Source organism: Mya arenaria, chromosome 3 (assembly GCF_026914265.1).
Source record: "Mya arenaria isolate MELC-2E11 chromosome 3, ASM2691426v1".
Taxonomy (NCBI): Eukaryota; Metazoa; Mollusca; class Bivalvia; order Myida; family Myidae; genus Mya; species Mya arenaria.
In genome coordinates, this window is record NC_069124.1 from 28,315,690 (window position 1) to 28,336,656 (window position 20,967).

Here is a 20,967-nt window from a genome sequence, read left to right on the forward strand (position 1 = left end):
GGCATGATTTTATATTGTCACTGAGTAAGGAAAACATCTCAATTTGAAGGCACAGGTGGTGGAACTCTTTCTTCTTTTTAAAAAAAAAATGATGCTTGACTGTTTAATTTGTATCGAAATTTGTAAGTGGGTATTCCGCCAAACTTCCTGTGCAACATGGTTGAAAATTGCATAAACCTGCATACCCTGCACTTCTTAAATGCTTTCATGGCTTTCCCAGATTCTAGGTTTTATATGAAAGGGCTTGTTAAATTTCTTTGTCAAGCATTCAACTGATAATGCACCAGTCAATTGTAACCATGACCCCCCAGGTCTGCAGGTATACCGGGGATACCCACGGAAATGGGCCACGTTTTTACCTTTCAGTTGGCCCCGCAGTGCCGGGTGACTGCGGTGGTTTTGTCTTCGCGCAAAATATAGCCGGGAATGGTGCTTATGGGCCTTACCTAGGGTCCCTTGGGTGCGGGGGCATTAGCGAGGATTTTACCATCAGTTCGTTTCCGCAGGCAGGACAGGGATTTTTCACCCGGGGTTGGCTGGACCAAAAGTCAAAGTCCCAGCTATTCCCCGGAGCTGGTTACAATTAACTGGTGCATTATAAATGTAAGAATAAGGGCTTCTTCATCCTGCTTACAGATTTAGAGTCACTATCTAAGCAAAATAATTTTGACTGAAACTAAGATAGGGTCAATTAGCTGCTCATTTTTGAAATTGTTTTCTCTCACGTGTCTCGTTTTTATATAAAACCACTGAATCCGTACTCTTCCGTTAGTTCTTACCCCACCCACCAAAATCACCATTGTCTGAAATTGTTTGTCATTTTATTTCGACGAGCTTTTGAATTGAAATGATGTCAAATAAAAGAACAATGACAAACAAATATCTGTAATTAAATTTACGTTACAATTTACCTATCCTTTGCAGGGCGGTCGAGTTCAGAAATAAAAAAAACAACTTTATTTTCTGTAATGACTATACACAACCATTCGTTCACAGACCGAACGTACCAGCAAATGGAATACCACCTTCAAACGAACGCAAATGTCAATATTTAAAAAAATATTTAAAGACGAATACTTTTTTCATTTTTCATTGAGTTTATAAGATCATGCATTTAAACCATTTCCCTAAAGAGGCAAAATAGTTCGTGCCTTAAGGGTACGAAACTTTTACATGTATAAGATTAAAGTTTAACATTTTATCACCGCTAATCAGAGAGCAGAGTGGCGCAGTGGAAGCGTGCTGGGCCCATAACCCAGAGGTCCGTGGATCGAAACCACGCTCTGCTAACCTTTTTTTCTTTCCTATTTATTTGCGATTGGTCTTTTGTTTGGGAAAAGTTATTCCAGTTATATTTGCACCGAACATGATATAAGTTTTTTTTTGTAATCTTTTTTTTTAATCCACATGTTTTAAACTGCGTCATGGATTAAATAAAGTCAGTGAATCCGTCAACATTGGTTCTTTTTTGGCATCCATAACTTTAATCATTGCACAGGCGCCTGTCTCACAGTTTGTTTCAAAATGTTGATTAATATCATTTTGGGTACATATAAAGAGACAAACAACACATCTCAGTCATCTGAAGATATTAATGCCTTTGATTTACAAGAAAAAAACAAGGTATTTTAACGTTACTCAAACTTACCGGATTTCACTGTAGAGTCCATTTTTCTTTTCTTTTTTTAATAAAAATAGAAACAATCCATTTTTAATGTTTTCTACATCTACATCATACGTCGACGCAGTCACACTTGACTAGTACCGCAACGGGTGGTCACAGGTCAAGGAAAAGGGGAAAATTAAGAGAAATATAGATTGTGAGTAGAGCTTCAAATGGCAAATAAAAGGGTGGAGTAAAGGAAAGTTTTGACCAGCTACGTGTTCGCTCCTTTAACCCATACCTCTCCGGTTACGGTGGCCGCGGACGGCACGGCAGTGGTTCAAATCATTAGGAACTACTTGTAGGTGGGCGCCTACTGAACTAGAATGAGAGTGCTGTGAGCCCCTGCTTGAAGGATACAAAGTTAGAGGCTTCCCGCAGCAGCGTCGGCTGGAAGGCTGTTCCACGATGTGACTGTTCTCGGAAAGAAGGAATTCCGGCAATATGCTATTGGTAGACTGCTGGCGGTTCTTCTTGGAGTGGGAGGATCTGGTGTTGCTCGATGCTGGGATGAGGTACTGGTTGGCTGGGATGCCGACTAGGTCGTTGGTGATCTTGAACATCATTATGATGTTCAAGATCACCAACGACCTTGCTTCAAAGCAATCTATATGTGAATACATTTTTTCGTACTTGCGTCTAAAAATACTTTAAAATTTCGCAAACTTAGACCTGCTAAAAAAATCCCCCTGAATACAACCAAAATCCCCCTGAATTTTCAGCCTTTTGAACAAATCCCCCTGAATGGTCTCCAGAAAATATGGCATGTATGATCATAGTTAATTGGGCCTTGGCCCGTCTGGATTCCAGGGACTCCCAACTCAGTAGGTCTAGCATGGGGGAAACGCTGCTGGTGTTGTGATGGCGGTTGGTCACCTATCTGGCAGCTTTTCACTGTACCATCTCGAGTTTGTATGTAAGATTCTTAGCGTATGGGTTCCATACTGTGGAATAATACTCCAATGGGAGCGCACGAGTGACATGTAGGCTGTGCTTTTGACCTGTTCATTGTTGATGCGCAGGTTACGGCGGAGGAAACCAAGTATTCTCCCCCCTTTCTTTAAGGTGTTGTCAATTTGGGTGTTCTAGGAGAGGTTTTGGGACATAGTTACTCCGAGGTATTTTGTCGCTGATTCTACATCCTGCTTTTTGCCCTTCAAGGAGTATTCATGAAATATTGGGTTTCTTTTCCTATATATCCGCAGGATGCTGCACTTTTCCGGATGGAAAGACATTCCCCAGTGCCTTTCACATGAAGCAAGCCTTTTGAGGTCATCATGGATTATATCACAGTCTTGTTGCGATGGTATCTTACGATATAACACACAATCGTCTGCAAATAGTCTTGACTTGGGCAACACCTGAAGTGGAAGGTCGTTGATGAAGACCAAAAATAATATTGGCCCGAGAACACTACCCTGAGGTTCACCGCTTATAACGGGCGCTGTTTCGGATGTGGCTCCATCAACGATGATACGCTGTGTGCGGCCTGTCAAGATGGCTACAATCTAGTTCAACGTTTGGCCTTTGATGCCATAGTGGTGTAATTTGGAGAGCAGGCGCTTGTGTGGGACACGGTCGAACGCTTTACTGAAGTCAAGTACAGCAAGGTCGTGTTGTCTCTTCTTGCCCAGTGATTTAACAAGCTCGTCTGTCATTAATTTACTGTGTCTCGCAGCTTCGTCGTCTCCTGAATTCATGCTGGCGTCAGAATGTTGTTGTCAAGATGTTGCATGTGGTTGCTAACGGTACTGGCCTGTAGTTGAACCTCTCCCCATTCTTGAAAATGGCCGAGATGTTTGCTGTCTTCCATATGCACTTCCTGCAAATAATAGCTCGATATGGTGCGAACTCCTGCGCTAAGTCCTTCAGGATGTGCGCTGACAATATGTCTGGTCCGGAAATCTTCTGCGGGTTAAGCTTTCTTAGTAGACTGAGGACTCCTGCGGTTGTGATTAAGATGTTTATAAATGAATCGCTGAATAACTTCCCTTTGTCCTCCAGTGAGGATATCCCGCAGTTGTCTTTTCTTGGTGACTTGATTTAGCTCCAGAGCTGCGTCTGCTTGTAAGGTTGCTGGTCCGAGTATTTGGACAGGATGTCAATCTTTTCAATAAGTCTCCGTGTAAACAGCACTTCACTCAATCATATTTAAGTGAACCTTGTTTCTTTCTTGTATATCGAAGGTATTAAATATCGTCATTTGTGTTGTTTATCTCATTATATGTACCCAAAAAGATATCAATCAAAATTTTAGACAGAAAACAATGCGTCACACGACTGTGTTTTAATGCAGATAAAAAATTATGTTTACCACACCTTATTTTTATTTCACCCCGGTCACTAATAAAGATATTGGAACATATATTGATAGGTTAAATCCAAAAATACAACTGGAATAGATCTGATTCCTCCCAAAAGCATCACTGCTGGCAAAGATACTTTAAAAGTTCCTATCCAAAACATGGTCAATACAATTATAAGTCACAGTTTATTTCCAAATAGTCTTAACCTAGCCCAAGTTCCCCTATTTTTAAAAAAGACGACCCCTTTATAGAACAGAACTATAAACCAAACAGTATTTTTACCAAAATATATGAACGGGTCATAATAGAGCAACTAGTCATTAATAAAACTCCCCCTTTGGCCTCAAAAATATGTTTCAGTCACACAAGGTGATGTGACGGGGTCAAGCCATAATGCAGCCATAGGGCGCGGGCAGACCGTTATAAACCCAACAACAACAGCAACTCGTCATTTTGATTTTATTTTCTTCCTTTCCAGGCAGCTTTCAGAACAACATGTTGATGTGAAACTACCCTGTTAAAGCTGCAATCTCCCAGATTGAACGTTTTGACAACTTCTTTATTTTTTGTCTTGGAACGAGCAATTTTTTGCGTAAATATCTGCAAACCAGTGTAAAAAGACTGCTGACAAAATATCAGATCGCAGATTGTCATATTTCCCTTCAAAATTTGATTTTTATGTTTTTTTCTTAAACCGTTAATAACTTAACTTAACTTAAGCCATAAAACATCAATTTTGGACAAAGTTGGAAAAATGGTAAATCTGTGAGAGTGCAGCTTTAAGGCTAGTGGAAGACTGGAAAAAACTTGATGGGAATAAACATGTACAATGTAAGTGCAGTTCTAATGGACATCTCAAAAGCATTCCGCTTTTAAATATAAGTGATAACCGTTAACAGAATCCCAATAATGAGAAGGTAAATGCCGGTTTTCCCTACGACAACGTGATAGTTGGTTTAACCAGTAATGAGTATTTATTTTGATAATACAATATGTTCAAAAACACAAATAATAGCAAATAGACAAATAATCACAAAGAAGTCATGATAGTCAATATTTGTAAGTATGAGATATCAGGAATGAGTTCTACAAGAAACAAGATATGAGAAAATGTAGTTTACGTCGGATATACATATGTATATTATAATACTTGCTCCCAGAGCTGTTTACCCCTGTTTCCCGACAAATTGCAAATCAAATAACATATCAATAATGCAACAAAGAAAGGAAGATAACAAAAAGGTGCATTACAATAAGAATAAAGTTAAATAGTATTAAAAAAAATTGTTAATACTTAGAATAATATCATATTAAATGATACATCTATTCTAAATAGATAGAACATTATAAACATATTTGAAAATTAAATTTACCACCGTTGACAAGAGTATTTGTTTATTAATACTATAATTACAAGTTTAATCCGACAATGCCTATGTCTGATTTTAAAATCAGATTTTTTATAGCTAAAATCTAACTATGCAAAAAATATTATTGCAAAGGCGGATTTAAAAACAAAACAATACAAAAATCAGCACAAACACATGGTATTACAGATATATACGAGGAAAATGTGACAAATGAAAAGAAAGATGCACTTTTAGAAAGAAGTTGAGCATGCTAAAACAACATATTGGAATACAGATTTAAGTCAAGCTTCTAAGCATATTCTGTAACTAAGACATTTACACATACTAGTACACAACAAAACAAAACAAAACAATCATTTTTTGAGCAGTTAAAAAAAAAAAAAAATTGAAAATTAAGATACATATTGCTCATTGAAATGTTAATTTTACAAAAAATATAACTGATATAATTATAACAGGTCGCATTAAACAGATCAAGATTAGTATCAATGACGAATTTAAAGCACTAGTAGCTTATTAAACTATTTACCTTGTTTTTTTAAAACAACACGTGGAACACATTTTGGTCCTGACCAGCTGTTTATAAAAAAATTTGTATTAATTCATTTGGAAGGTTGTTCAACAAGTGGGCAGCCTCAAAACCAAATGAGTTCTTGCCATATATGTGGAAGTTCTGACCCTAGGAATGGCAACTGTGTTTGCAAACCTGCTGCAATGCATTTGAGGGTGACCATGATGAATGTTTTTGACCCTAGACCCTTGGTAAAAATGAGCAGGTACTTTACAAGCATTTTTATTTGACGTAAATTGAAATGATTGCAGTGATATAGATTCTCTTGTGGAGGATGGAAGCGCATTCCACAAAGAGATTGTTGATGGTAAAAACGATTGCGAAAAGTGATGCGATTTGCGATGGAGGTTTCGTAACTATGGAGAGTTCCTGAGACTATAGGATGTAGTTTCTGATACTGATGAAGGTAATAAACTAGAACATTAGGATGGAAATTATGCATTTTGTATAAGAGACACAGTTAATGTTTCTACGTCTTGTTTTGAGCTGCACAAGGCATGATTCAGCATATAAATTTTCAAATAATGCGAGCCGAGTCGCTCAAGTTAATATACGAGCAGCTTCTAATTGTTTATGTTCCAGGTCATCTTGACCTGCGATGGATATATTATCCCAAACGGAGTCAGCATACTCAAGTATTGGCCGAATAATGGTTTTGTACATAATTTCAAAAGAATAAACTTTAATTTCCGAAGTGAATTAATGTGTTTCCATGCTTTCTCTTTTATAATGGAAATGTGCTTTCATGCTTTCTCTTTTATAATGGAAATGTGCTTTCATGCTTTCTCTTTTATAATGGAAATGTGTTTGTGCAAAGTACCAGATGATGATAGCGTGACGGTGTGAAAGTTGAAGGTGTGATATTTATTATGTTTGCCCTGTTTAATAGATTTGCTGCCTTTTTAGAGCCATCACGTTCATGATTTAATGACACTGGGAAACAAGTGCGAATTTAAATTAAATAAAAGTCCTAAACCGATGAATGTCATGATATGATATTCCGTTTAAAAGTCTATAACAAAGTCTTCCCTTTTCCCCGCGTTTTTATATATCAAACATGGTGACTGTTTAGTCTCAGGGACCATTTTGTCCCTTGACGTCAAACGAAGCGTGAGTTGTTGGTGACGCATTGGCTTCATTCGTTTGTTAGTGTTTATGAGGTACAAGGCTTCCTTTTCGAAACATTGGCATTTGTATGTGGATTGCACATCAACCCTCTCTCCTCTGTGACGCTTGGGAGAAAGGACCACTCCTTTCAGTCGTGTCATGTTTGTATGAGACATTCCCAGGTCCGTGAGAATAATTGAGTATTCTGAAAAGAACAAAAATGGAATAAGACCAGTGACTTGAAAGGTTAAAAACATTTTGAGTTATGTTCAAATATAAGCTCATAAATAACCATGAACATCAATAACTACCTCGTCTTTTACCACGAATGCTCATTACTACCTCATCTTTTAGCATGAATGTTAATATCTACCTCTTCGTTTTATGCACAATTCCATTTTCGTGTTGTTTCTTTTTCTCTCCGAGCAAAATGGGCATGTCGTCTGTGTGCCGTTCTTAGGGTTCTCCATCGATGGTGGTGTTGTTGTTGTTGTTGTTGTTGTTGCTGGTGGTGGTGGTAGTGATGGTGGTGTTGTTGTGATCGGTTGTAGGTTTTCATCGACACAAGCCTTAAATTGTTTAAAACATATTCATAACATAACATACATTTATTTGACACTAAACAGCATATGCACATTTATAGCCATAGCATACTGCTTAAAATTAAAGATGCACCTTTACTCCCAAATAAGATTTACCACAATTAATATTATTGTTTAAAAATTCCAAAATGAATGTATGTCGAAAACAATTGTTCTTATAAAGGATACCGCGTTTAATTTGAATGAAAGGCGCAGAAAACACGATATTTATACCTAATGATACTATAGTAGACCACACTAAATATTTTAGCCAATCACCAATCATCTAATATTTTTGCGCTTTCTGCTATCAAATACATGGTTACACTCTTGTTATCAGTAATTAATATTTTCCATAAGCGCATTATTTAGTAAGAAGTTCACGGTTTATCAGTCAAAATTGATGTTTGTTTTACATGTCTATGTACTGATTTTAAATAAGAGTGTCACTTTAAACATAATAAATGACATTCGAGTTATTTTGAGGATTCGCAACCATTTCAAGATGGTTATTTGCGAATAGCTAACTACCAACCAGTTAGTTGGTGAGGATTCAAAGTTTGTTTGTTTTAAGGTAGAAAAGAACACATGTAAAGAAATCACATGCCAAATGTATTTATGCATGTGCACAGATGTATTTTTGCGAGAAACAATATTTTATTTGAGTATTTTTTCAACATTCGCCAGTCAGGTATTCGAATATTGCCAATTGGTTATTCCTGATTATCCAACTACTGGGGATTCTGAATAAAATGTATTCTCTAGACAAGAGGTGTAAATGTTATTCAACAATATGCCTTTTCGTCTTTTCACCCATGTACACAAATTTGTCTTTGTTACAAACACTGTTTTATTTCGCTATGTTCGTGCATTCGCCAGAAGGTTCTTCGAACATTGCCAGATAGTTATATCGAATATCCAACTACCAACCAGCTACCAGCTTTACCATCATACAATGAAGATGCAAAGTATCTACTGATAGTGAGGCATTGTAGATTATAATGTTCAACTCAAAATGTGTGCAAACAAATCAAAATAATTTTGGGTCTGGACTATTTTTAAATGTTTCAAACCCCAAGTTAACTTACTTGTTCATTCTTGGCTCTTACAGACGGGGGATAAGAATGTTTACAACACACTTGTTTATCTTTGTTGAATGTCTTTAATCCATAGCAGCAATTTTGATCCGCTTTATTATAGATTTCTGCAAAGAAAAAGCAAATACTGAAATCATGCTATTATGCCATTTGACAGAAAATGTATTAGGCCATTTTGGAGTTTTATGTTTATAAACATGATACAAAAATACTATTTTCATAGTATATTTCCCAATAAAATGATTGTTAATGCAATGATACATGCTGAAAATTTTGTCAAAGATTTAACAGTTCGATAAAAACTTACCGTTGTTGCAGCAGCCAAATGAACTTAACTGAATCACTTGACCAGCACAGCAGCTTTGTATATTTGTGTCGTACAGTTCTCCTGTTGCCTGGCAACACTCGACGCTACCAGATACAACTTTTCTTAGTTTATCTTTGCAGCAGATAATTCCACTGTTTTTGACGTAAACAACTGAAAAATGTTTCAAATATTATTGCAATAGTTTCCGTCTTTCAAAATGCATCGTGTATTTACATAGCTTTCATGGTTTTTACCTACAGGTACAGTTATTAATACCTGTTAATAATGACTGTTTTGTAAGATTTAATATAAAAATTTGGAGAATATTTCTTGGATTGAAATTTACTAAACAATAGGCTGATATAACTAAATAAAACAAAAAGAGCTGAAACAGTTATATCAAATGTTGCTAGAAATACTACAGATAACAAATGTAATCATTAAACCTCCAGCACAGTAAAGATTTGAAAGTTAACAAGGATAAAGTTAACAAGGATAAAGTTAATAAGGATAAAGTTAACAAGGATAAAGTTAACAAGGATAAAGTTAACTACTTTGTTTACTTTAACAAAGTACTAAACAATCGGTCAAATTTATATGAAAGAACAAGTTAAGGAATCTGACTCACACATTAGCCAGTTCTCTGATAGATTAAGTACCGGTAACCTGAATGTTAAATTTTGAAAGGATCCCGAAGTAATTGATGTCATTTGAAAGGAATTAAATTTAATACTTAATCATTACTCATACCGGTTATGTAAATAAATAAATAAAAGTATCCTGAGCAATTCCAGTGTGTACATTAAATTTTGTTCTTCTTTTCAACTGAAATGGGATGTAATTGACATTTTTAGCAATCTTTGAAGGCTAAAAACTTATGTGTTGTATCATTTTTAGTAAATGTTTTACATTTTCTTTTTTTCTGCTCACACACCCTTTCAAATAAGGTGAAAATATAATGGGGTCACCAGCCATACCAAATTTCACATTTGTTTGTATGTCGGACTCCTAAATAGCGATTACTTTTAGGCAATAGGGCCCAGGCCTGAATACTTTAGTACCAACAATCGAAATACGGTATTGTCAGATTCTCTTTTTGGCATGACATGTTCAAAGAACTAATACGCCAGGTTTACAAGATGGGATATACGGTGATGTTTAAAATATAAATACTTTTATTAGATTGCTACGTTGTTGTGAAGCAAGGCCATGAATCTTTAATAAATCTTGATCGGGAACCTAGTGAATTAGTTAACTAACAATAATTATGCAGAAGATGGAAATGTGTTGACTTAATGGCCATGACTTATTTGACCTATTACAAATAGTCAAAACATCCTCAGCCAATATTTAATTAACTTTACACTAGCAATGAACTTGCGAGATGAAGGCAATGTTCATATATCCTAGTGCATATAGGTTTATCAGTTATTGTTATAAAACTAGCTAATTGTTTTAAAAATTCACCAATTGACATGACCTATTCTTAGGTATGTCACAGGCACTAAAACTATCTGTAACAGTTTTGGGCCACTAAAATGATTGTTCAGATTCCATTTTATTGCCTGTGAACAGATTTTCTTTTAAAAAGGTAAAAATCAAGACTGTCACACAAACAGCCTTTCATTTCATATAGAAATGAACAAGAAGAACAGATCAGCTCACCTTGATTGCAAGTGTCCGTGCCAATAGGTATGATGTTAAGCCCTGTCCTGTCCGGGGAGTGGAGGTTACCATTGATCACCCGACCTGCCACACATAACCACTTCGGGGCAGCTTCCAGAGGAGAGAGCTCATCAACTGGAACTGCCTTCAACTCAACAAATCCTTAAAATGAAAACAATAGCTTAAAGATGCATTCTTACTCCCAAATAAGATTTACCACAATTAATAATATTTTAATATTCCAAAAAGGATAAATATATGTCGAAACCAATGGTTCTTGTGAAGGATACTAAGTTTAATTTGAAAGAAATGAGCATAAAACACGGTATTTTTACCTTATGAGACTATAGTAGATCTTAGTAAATCTTTAAGCAATCACCAATCATTTAATATTTGTGCATTTTCAGCTATTAAAAACAAGGTTACAATCTTGTTATCAGTGATTAATATTTTCCATACATGTATTATTTAGTAGTTAGTTAAAGGTTTATCATTCAAAACTGATGTTTGTTATACATGTGTATGTATCGATTTTAAATAAGAGTGACACCTTAATTATGTTTATCTTATGTTGTCCATACGACATCCGACATCTTTTGTTATAGATTATTTTGTAAAGAAAAAATACATTGAGCATACATTGGCTCTGGCATTCAGGTATCAAACTAATTTTGCACACCTTCATTAACACAACAAACGTGGGTGGCTGGGTTGTAGGAATTGCCGCCGCATTTACTTTGCCAATACTTCTGTATTGTACAGTTATTGCATTCCTGCTTATAAGTCGCTCTTCGCTGCTCAAAGGCCCGTCCGCAACAACAGCCCAAAATGATTCTTGGAGTCCGTGGTGTCAACATACTACCACAGCAGTAGTATTTCTTACTGTTGTACGGCTCACCGGCATCTGGGTCTCCACAACAAGAATTTGGTATGTTCAAATCTAGAAAATAGTAGTCTTTAAATATTTACGAAATGTTTTTCATAAACTACACATATCACCATTTTAAACATAAAACGCTGGTAAAAAATATCAGAGTTATTCAAATACTTTAATATAGCAATCAAATGCAATTACAATGAATAACAATAAACATGAATTCATTCTAACCTTCAGATGCGTTTGTGTCGCTGTATATTTTTCCTCTGCAGCATTCTGGGTTTCTGTACTGGAGCAGGGATTTTTTTTCAATTATGTTGCTGCCGCAGCAAATGGCCAAATGTTCCATATACAGATTACCTTGTGGCAGCATAAAACATTGAAAATGAGATGTTTACCAGAGAAAACATGATTTTTATTATTATTCTGTTGAACAGTGAATACTCATCATAAAATTATATTGCACCGTGATGAAAGCATTTGATTATCACATGAATAAAATGTATATACCTCCACAGCACTTCTGCTTCACTCCTGCATTGTAAAGGTCATGCAGCTGTTCTGAGCAGCAAAACTGATCATTCGGGTTGTACTGTTGTAAACCACAGAGCCGTTGGATAATTCCTAAAGAAATAAACACACCAAGAACTATTATATTAATACATGAATACTGGCTAATTAAGCGGGTGGGCGAGGCTGCAAAAAACAACTAATAAAATATAGCGGATTTTGACTTCATTTTTCTATATGCGAAATCACTGCGCAATGGATGATAGGTACATTGGCCAGGTGTTATATTATATATAATAGTTATGTACATTTCAAAATGCACATGTATGTGTATAATAGAGTTTATAATAATGATGTTTGTCCACATCGAAGCGAACGTTGCCAAAATGTAAATATGTATGTTAATTGTTTTTGGTGAAGTGAGCACATGTTAGAGCTGTCTATCAGTTATAAAGTAGGCCTTTATCTACCTGTTACTCATCCTCAGCACCCCAGGGTATCATATAGGTAAATTGCAAATTGGCTAGGGAATCATCGTAAATCTTAAATATTCATGAGCATTTTCTGACCAATGAAAGAGCCGATAACAAAATATTCTTTCGACTTTGTGAAAAGCTATCAGCATATTTAACAATATCCTGCCTAAATCAATTTGTAAGCTGTGATCTCATATAATATTTGTTAAGTGAACATGCTTTGTAGCATTTATCTTGTGCAATGGTTTATAATAATAATAATAATAATAATAATATCTTTATTTTAAGAAGGTGACATATTAAGATCATGTACAAAACTACAGAATCTTATTTTCGATATGGCCCTCTGAAACAGAATGAAAATATGGCAAATAATCATAAGACAAACATGAAGACGATGCTAACAACGATGACGATGATGATGATGATTATAAGTATGCTGTTGATGCTGACGATAATGATGCATATGATGACATGATGATGATGTTGAATCAATATTAGACAGATACTCTCAGTTAAATATAATTATGAATAAAACATCACAATTTGTATAATCACAAGTTTCCTATGAGGTACTGTTTGACCTTTATTTTATACGTATTAAAGTTTTTTGATTCTCGTATTTCCAAAGGTATATTATTCCAAACAATTCTGCTGTAATATGTAAACGATGCTTTCATATAATTAGTACGAGGTCTAGTTTGTAAAACAATATCTTTGTGTGCCATTGATCTTAGCATATATACATTATTGTCTGAAACTGTTACTAATTCTGACATATATGATGGAGCCATGCTATTCAACGTCTTGTAAACTAATACTGCTGCGTGGTATTTACATCTATCCGAGAAGTTTAGCCATTTTAGTTCTTTAAATAGATTTGTTGATGAATCTCGTTTAGATTTACCAAGTATGATTTTTGCAATTCGTTTTTGTAAGTTATTTATTTTATTCACATATGAATTGGTTCCCTTGCCCCAGACCAAGCAGCCGTAATCAAAATTTGGCAGAATATATGCATTGTAAAACATTGTTTAAACTTTAATTGTATATATATTCTTTACTTTGTGCTATTACCTTATGTCTTGTAATTGATTTGTTTAAATTGTGTTTAGTCAATATATGTCACAAGAAACTATGTACGGGGTAGTTTACGTTAATAAAAAAAATCTGATCTGTTCTGTTCTATATGTAGCTATTTTAAGTTTCAGTTTGTAAACCAAGTTTGTTAACATCAGTAATAAAGGGACTAGGCACTAAATGATACAATTACAAGAAGAAAAAAAAATTGTCAAAAACTTTCATTAAACTAGGTGCAACGATTCGCTCCAATGCATCGAAAACCCGGTTTTAAACTCGCAGATTCGATTTGATACGGAAACCCCAAAATTTGATTCGATCCGCATATTAAACATGCATGTACAAAATGACCCGTTGTATCCGCATTCTAAACAGACTTTTGTTGGTTAATAGTTAATCTGGCATCCAATCAATAATAGAGTTTCATTCTTACTAGCCTATTCACATGGCGTCTCCCTTATTGAAAGATGCCACTAAAATTCTAAAATCAAGAGAGTGGGCACATTTCGGGCCCCGCGAGAGATTGATACAAAAAGCAACATGTAAAATTTATTTCAATGACGTTAGTTATCCAAAGTCCGGCAGCTCGACTAAGCTTATGCAGCATTTGAAAAGGAATCACTCCTTCGAAGTGTGTAAACTTAAAAAAGTCCGTCAAATCATCAAATTCGACATGTACAGAAAAGCACTACATTTTTATAACAGAAACTATTTGTTAATTAAATTTAAATGAATACCATTGTCATATTTTATCAACAGATTGTTTCTGTTTTAAGTGTGTGCTGTTGTTTTTTTGTTATTTATCTTTGTAAACAGTTTTGTTAATTAAAATTTGTTCTTGATGAAACACCGTCCTAGTTGTTCATCATTGCAATGATTAAATATGCTTTAAATATACAACTTTATACTAAATACAGCAATAAGTAAAACATGAATCAAATTGAAAATAATCAAATCGACATGTTTGATATCGGAATCGAATCGAATCAAGCTTTAGGTGAATCGTTGCAGCTCTACATTAAACTATGATTGAGTGTAATTTTTTTGGCAAAATGTTCAAAATTGTAAATGGAAGTATGAATTTGTTTGTATCAAATTTGGATTTAGCAATATAAATACCAGAATAACTGTATTTAATAGATATTATAACGCACAATAACATACCTAACCTATAGGCACATCATATATCATTAATTGTGATTTTTTTTGGTATTAAAATGTTAAAAAATTGAAAACAAAAGTAGGAATTTCTGTAATTTGTCTATATAAAAATTAGATCTTGCAAAAGAAAAAGAAGAATACCGGTAATGTATAGACACATCATCTGTAATTGTGAAAAAGGATTTTGGGGGTATAATGTTGGAAAATGTAAACAAAAGTATGACTTTCTGGGATTGTCTATATCAAAATAAGATTAAGCAATAAAAAAACAGAATAACTGTATTTCATAGATATTATACAGCACCATAACATATCTTATGTATAGACACATCAGTTGTGAAATAGGATTTTTGGGGTATAGTGTTGAAAAATGTAAACAAAAAGTATGAATTTCTGGGATTTGTCTATATCAAAATTAGATTTAGCAAATAAAAATACCCAAAATAACTGTATTTAATAGATATATTTAATACAGTACCATATTAAACAGATCTTATGTATAGACACATTAGTTGTGAACTAGGATTTTTGGGGTATAATGTTGAAAATGTAAACAAGGGTACAAATTTCTGGGATTTGTCTATATATATCAAAATTAGATTTAGCAATAAAAATACCCAAAATTGCTGTATTTAATAGATATTATACAGCACCATAACATATCTTATTCGTGAAACAGGATGTTTTGGGTATAACTGGCATATATTTGTTGGTATATTTTGGCAACTGCCACCTGTGAATAATCCAAGTTTATTTGAACAAAAAAAACATCCAAACTTAAATATCCCACTTTATCAAAAAAGTATTGACAGTCTGAAATTTGATTTTTTAACCAACAATTCTGATGATTTCAACTAGTCGTAGCCCCAGCCCCGGCTTTTTTTTCTTCACCTTTGGTGATCGGGCTACTGTTAATGTAGCACACTGTATTTGGCCAATTTAGTGTTGCAAACTTGCAACTATAATAAATGAAATTGAAGATTTCTTGAACTTGCCAAATGTCAAAATTAAATCTAGCTTTGTAATATCAGAATAACTGTATCTTATAATCTAAGACATGGATATCAAATGTATAGAAAGTGCTGACTTTGAATTTTCACTTTTAGGGAAACATGTTCAAAATTCTGAACAGAAGTTGAAACTTCTGGAACAAAGGTGCTCGTCACATTGCCAGGATACAGTAATACATTTTTTTTATTTTTAATATTTTTTTTTTATTTTTTTTAGTATTTATTTTGGTCAAAATAGTGAATATATGTCATTTAAAAATTATTCCACAAGTTTTCATAAAAGAAAATTAGTATAATATATAAATAAATATATTTATACAGTGGAACCTCACTAAACCGGAACTCCACAAAACCGGAATCCTCGGGATACCGGACTGTTATCTTTATGTGTTTTTAATTTATTCCAATTTTCAACTTCCCTTTAAAGGTTAACTCAGTTAATATTTTGAGTAAACTTATTCCGTACATCAAATCCTCACTAAACCGGAAATTTTCCCCAGTCCGGACCTTGTCCGGTTTAGTGAGTTTTCACTGTATATATATTTTATTAATTTTCTTTCATGAAAAATTGTGGAATAATTTTTTAAATGACATGTATTCACTATCTTGACCGAAATAAATAAATAATTAAAAAAAAAATAAAAAAATATTAAAAATAAGAAAATATGAAATAAGTATGTATTACTGTATCCGGGCAATGTGACGAGCACCTGTGTTCTGGAATGTGCCAACAATAAAATAACATTTTATAAACATGTTTATTATTTTATTTATGTAAACGGCTTCATCAGTAGATAAATAACCAATCGTAGAAAGGAAGTGACATCAACGACGAACGTCATACAATGATTTATTATGGCACAACGTTAAGCGGCAAAACCTTATACATTAATTTAAACAGAAATATGATCTAGATACATAAATTTTGATGTTAAACGTCATAATGTTATTTTCGATTTTTGAACCATCTTGTCTCTATTACTGTACCTTTAAACCTTTACAACAGGTTAAAATGAGTGAAGTTATTGACCTTTATTGGAAAATAAGTAAATTAATCATGTCATTTTCCATTTATATATTTAACAAATATAACTCATAAAAAAATAAAACTACCTTCTTGAGGCACTCCATCCAATGTAGGGATAGTCAAATACCAGAACAGCAAACTGGACCAAATCAACATTTTTTACCATTAGTAAGTAATTTCAAGACAAGATGAAAAATGTAAACTAACGCATTGATAGACATGTATATATATAAAGAAGTTTGAATGGGAACCCATATTATTTTAGACTATTTTGGAATCCTCCATATGAACTTCCAGTGAATAATCAGTGTGATTATAATGACTAATGAGTAATGTTTCAATGTTGAGCTGTTAAGAAGAAAACCAATAATTTACTTGTATGTATTTATATAAAAGGGGAAGGGAGGTATTGAAAAATTATTTAGATAAGTATTTGATGTTTGAAATAGATTATAAGGGTTATATTCATATGTTACCATGTAAGCGCCAGTAAATCGGAATCTAGACGAAATCACGTTCAATCAGTTTAATGAAGAAAACCAGCAAAAATGGTAATTTTTTCAACAAGGGAGAGAACTATGAATCAGATATATCAGATGTTAATACATTCGGAGCTCCTCGGCCATCCGAATGATGTTAATATACACAGGTTCCACCTGGGACCAATAATCTTACTCCCAGGTTCCACCAATAAACTAATAACAACTACTGGCGCGACCTCTTCTTTCTCTGCCCATTTTTAGATGTGAACTATACGTTAATATTAACAGCAAAAAAAAATAACAATAGCTATGAAAGATCAAACTAATTATAAGAATTCCAGTAAACACACATGTATCAAGTCGCTGCATACAGTAAGCAGAATACAGATGCAAAACTAACTATATAGGCTTATTATTTTCTAACTAAAAAATGAACTCATGTCAATAGATCTTAGGAGTAACGGGATGTCACTAGGTTCTTCACCGCGAGGACTAGGTTCTGGAGAAGCAGGGCGAGTTAGCGTGTCCGGAATAGTGGCTGGTCCTGGTGGTTTGCGCACGATTACCTCATCATCGCTCTCCTGTTCATGAAACGAATCAACTGTGTTCGTAAAGTGTTCCAGCACCTGACCGGGTACCCGATAACATTCACTGAGTTTTACCTTATACGAGGTAGAGCGTAACTGATTCCCTGAAAACTTCTTAAGGTAACACCAATCATCCTCAGTTTTCACAACTAGATATCTGTTTCTACTTTGTGATTTGGTTTTGTCATTATATGCACCAGTCAATTGTAACCACGGCACACCCAGGTCCGGGGAATAGCGGGGACTTTGACTTTCGGTCCAGCCAAGCCTGGGTAAAATTCCCTACCTGCGGAGACGAACTGCATGGAAGTAAAATCCCCGCCAAATGCCCCCGCACACCAGGGACCCTAGGTAAGGCTCATTCCCCGCTATATTTAGTGCGAAGACAGAACCATCGCATTCACCCGGCACTGCGGAGCCACTGGAAAGGTAAAAACACGGCCCATTTCCCCGGCTATCCCCGGTATACCGCCGGACCTGGGGACCAGTGGTTACACTTGACTGGTGCATTATACAAATGGACAAGGTCACCAACACTTATGACAAAAGAAAAAGAAGAATACCGGTAATGTATAGACACATCATCTGTAATTGTGAAAAAGGATTTTGGGGGTATAATGTTGGAAAATGTAAACAAAAGTATGACTTTCTGGGATTGTCTATATCAAAATAAGATTAAGCAATAAAAAAACAGAATAACTGTATTTCATAGATATTATACAGCACCATAACATATCTTATGTATAGACACATCAGTTGTGAAATAGGATTTTTGGGGTATAGTGTTGAAAAATGTAAACAAAAAGTATGAATTTCTGGGATTTGTCTATATCAAAATTAGATTTAGCAAATAAAAATACCCAAAATAACTGTATTTAATAGATATATTTAATACAGTACCATATTAAACAGATCTTATGTATAGACACATTAGTTGTGAACTAGGATTTTTGGGGTATAATGTTGAAAATGTAAACAAGGGTACAAATTTCTGGGATTTGTCTATATATATCAAAATTAGATTTAGCAATAAAAATACCCAAAATTGCTGTATTTAATAGATTTAATCCCCACAATACTGGAACCTCGGAATTCCGGATACCGGACAAAAAATCGAGAAAATTTGTTAGTTGTCAACGTAATTTTACCTCGCAAAAACGGACGTATATTTGTTCAAACATGTCAAAATGATTATATGTATTAGGAATTCGCGAATCGCGTGTCACTTTGTTTTGACAGCCGGTGCGTCGTTAAATATTGCACCTTTGATGTTGTGATAACTCGATAATCAATAATGATGATTGCGCTGTGGATTGACTGCCGCGCGATAATCAAACGTTAATCAAACTTGTGAAAAGAAAATTGATTGAAACATTAATTTGTTTGTTGCAGAAAATAAAGAACTAGAAACGGTTATTAAGTGATCATTTTGGAGGGTTGTTTTATCTAAAGACATCTATGAGTGAATCAAATTAGAGCGGTGCGTTAATTAAACTATCAAACATACTTAACAAGCATTAAATTACGCTAGTTGTTTTATTTTTTTAGACTCGGAATAAAGATGATAATAAAAAACGCAGAATTATGTTTATCACTTTTGCATGTGCTTTAATCATGTCTCAACCTCCGTCTAAAACTGTATAAACTGTATCTGTAATATACATTGATATATAAATGAATATACATGTATACTCTATGCATTATTTCAAGTTACTTGAACCATCGTTGATGTAAAATAAATGTTATCTTTATGTGTTTTTAATTTATTCCAATTTTCAACTTCCCTTTAAAGGTTAACTCAGTTAATATTTTGAGTAAACTTATTCCGTACATCAAATCCTCACTAAACCGGAATCCTCACTAAACCGGAAATTTTGCCCAGTCCGGACCTTGTCCGGTTTAGTGAGTTTTCACTGTATATATATTTTATTAATTTTCTTTCATGAAAAATTGTGGAATAATTTTTTAAATGACATGTATTCACTATCTTGACCGAAATAATTAAAAAAAAATAAAAAAATATTAAAAATAAGAAAATATGAAATAAGTATGTATTACTGTATCCGGGCAATGTGACGAGCACCTGTGTTCTGGAATGTGCCAACAATAAAATAACATTTTATAAACATGTTTATTATTTTATTTATGTAAACGGCTTCATCAGTAGATAAATAACCAATCGTAGAAAGGAAGTGACATCAACGACGAACGTCATACAATGATTTATTATGGCACAACGTTAAGCGGCAAAACCTTATACATTAATTTAAACAGAAATATGATCTAGATACATAAATTTTGATGTTAAACGTCATAATGTTATTTTCGATTTTTGAACCATCTTGTCTCTATTACTGTACCTTTAAACCTTTATAACAGGTTAAAATGAGTGAAGTTATTGACCTTTATTGGAAAATAAGTAAATTAATCATGTCATTTTCCATTTATATATTTAACAAATATAACTCATAAAAAAATAAAACTACCTTCTTGAGGCGCTCCATCCAATGTAGGGATAGTCAAATACCAGAACAGCAAACTGGACCAAATCAACATTTTTTACCATTAGTAAGTAATTTCAAGACAAGATGAAAAATGTAAACTAATGCATTGATAGACATGTATATATATAAAGAAGTTTGAATGGGAACCCATATTATTTTAGACTATTTTGGAATCCTCCATATGAACTTCCAGTGAATAATCAGTGTGATTATAATGACTAATGAGTAATGTTTCAATGTTGAGCTGTTAAGAAGAAAACCAATAATTTACTTGTATGTATTTATATAAAAGGGGAAGGGAGGTATTGAAAAATTATTTAGATAAGTATTTGATGTTTGAAATAGATTATAAGGGTTATATTCATATGTTACCATGTAAGCGCCAGTAAATCGGAATCTAGACGAAATCACGTTCAATCAGTTTAATGAAGAAAACCAACAAAAATTGCAATTTTTTCAACAAGGGAGAGAACTATGAATCAGATATATCAGATGTTAATACATTCGGAGCTCCTCGGCCATCCGAATGATGTTAATATACACAGGTTCCACCTGGGACCAATAATCTTACTCCCAGGTTCCACCA

General features: G+C 34.1%; 2 protein-coding genes, 1 non-coding gene and 1 pseudogene across 3 annotated transcripts in view; 1 reads left to right on the top strand and 3 right to left on the bottom strand.

Annotated features, from left to right (window-relative positions):
* Positions 1–992, bottom strand: part of LOC128227650 (ubiquitin carboxyl-terminal hydrolase 38-like) — a 47,620-nt gene extending 46,628 nt beyond the window's left edge. The window contains exon 1 of the mRNA XM_052938387.1: positions 912–992. The gene's annotated coding sequence lies outside the window, so the exon portion shown is untranslated. The remainder of the gene's footprint in view (positions 1–911) is intronic.
* Positions 993–1,217: 225 nt separating this feature from the next.
* On the top strand, positions 1,218–1,289 carry Trnam-cau (transfer RNA methionine (anticodon CAU)). The gene has a single exon. It is a non-coding gene; the product is annotated as a tRNA-Met (tRNA).
* Positions 1,290–2,027: 738 nt separating this feature from the next.
* On the bottom strand, positions 2,028–3,363 carry LOC128225921 (uncharacterized; annotated as a pseudogene).
* Positions 3,364–4,414: 1,051 nt separating this feature from the next.
* On the bottom strand, positions 4,415–20,770 carry LOC128228978 (galaxin-like). The gene is made up of 10 exons (XM_052940577.1): positions 20,754–20,770; positions 20,364–20,416; positions 12,055–12,168; positions 11,776–11,904; positions 11,347–11,607; positions 10,668–10,829; positions 9,003–9,173; positions 8,687–8,802; positions 7,391–7,586; positions 4,415–7,222 (listed from the first exon to the last, which is right to left on the bottom strand). Exons 4-10 carry the CDS (start codon positions 11,891–11,893, stop codon positions 6,915–6,917), a joined length of 1,332 nt encoding a protein of 443 aa, XP_052796537.1. The 5' UTR covers positions 11,894–11,904; positions 12,055–12,168; positions 20,364–20,416; positions 20,754–20,770; the 3' UTR covers positions 4,415–6,914.
* Positions 20,771–20,967: the final 197 nt, after the last annotated feature.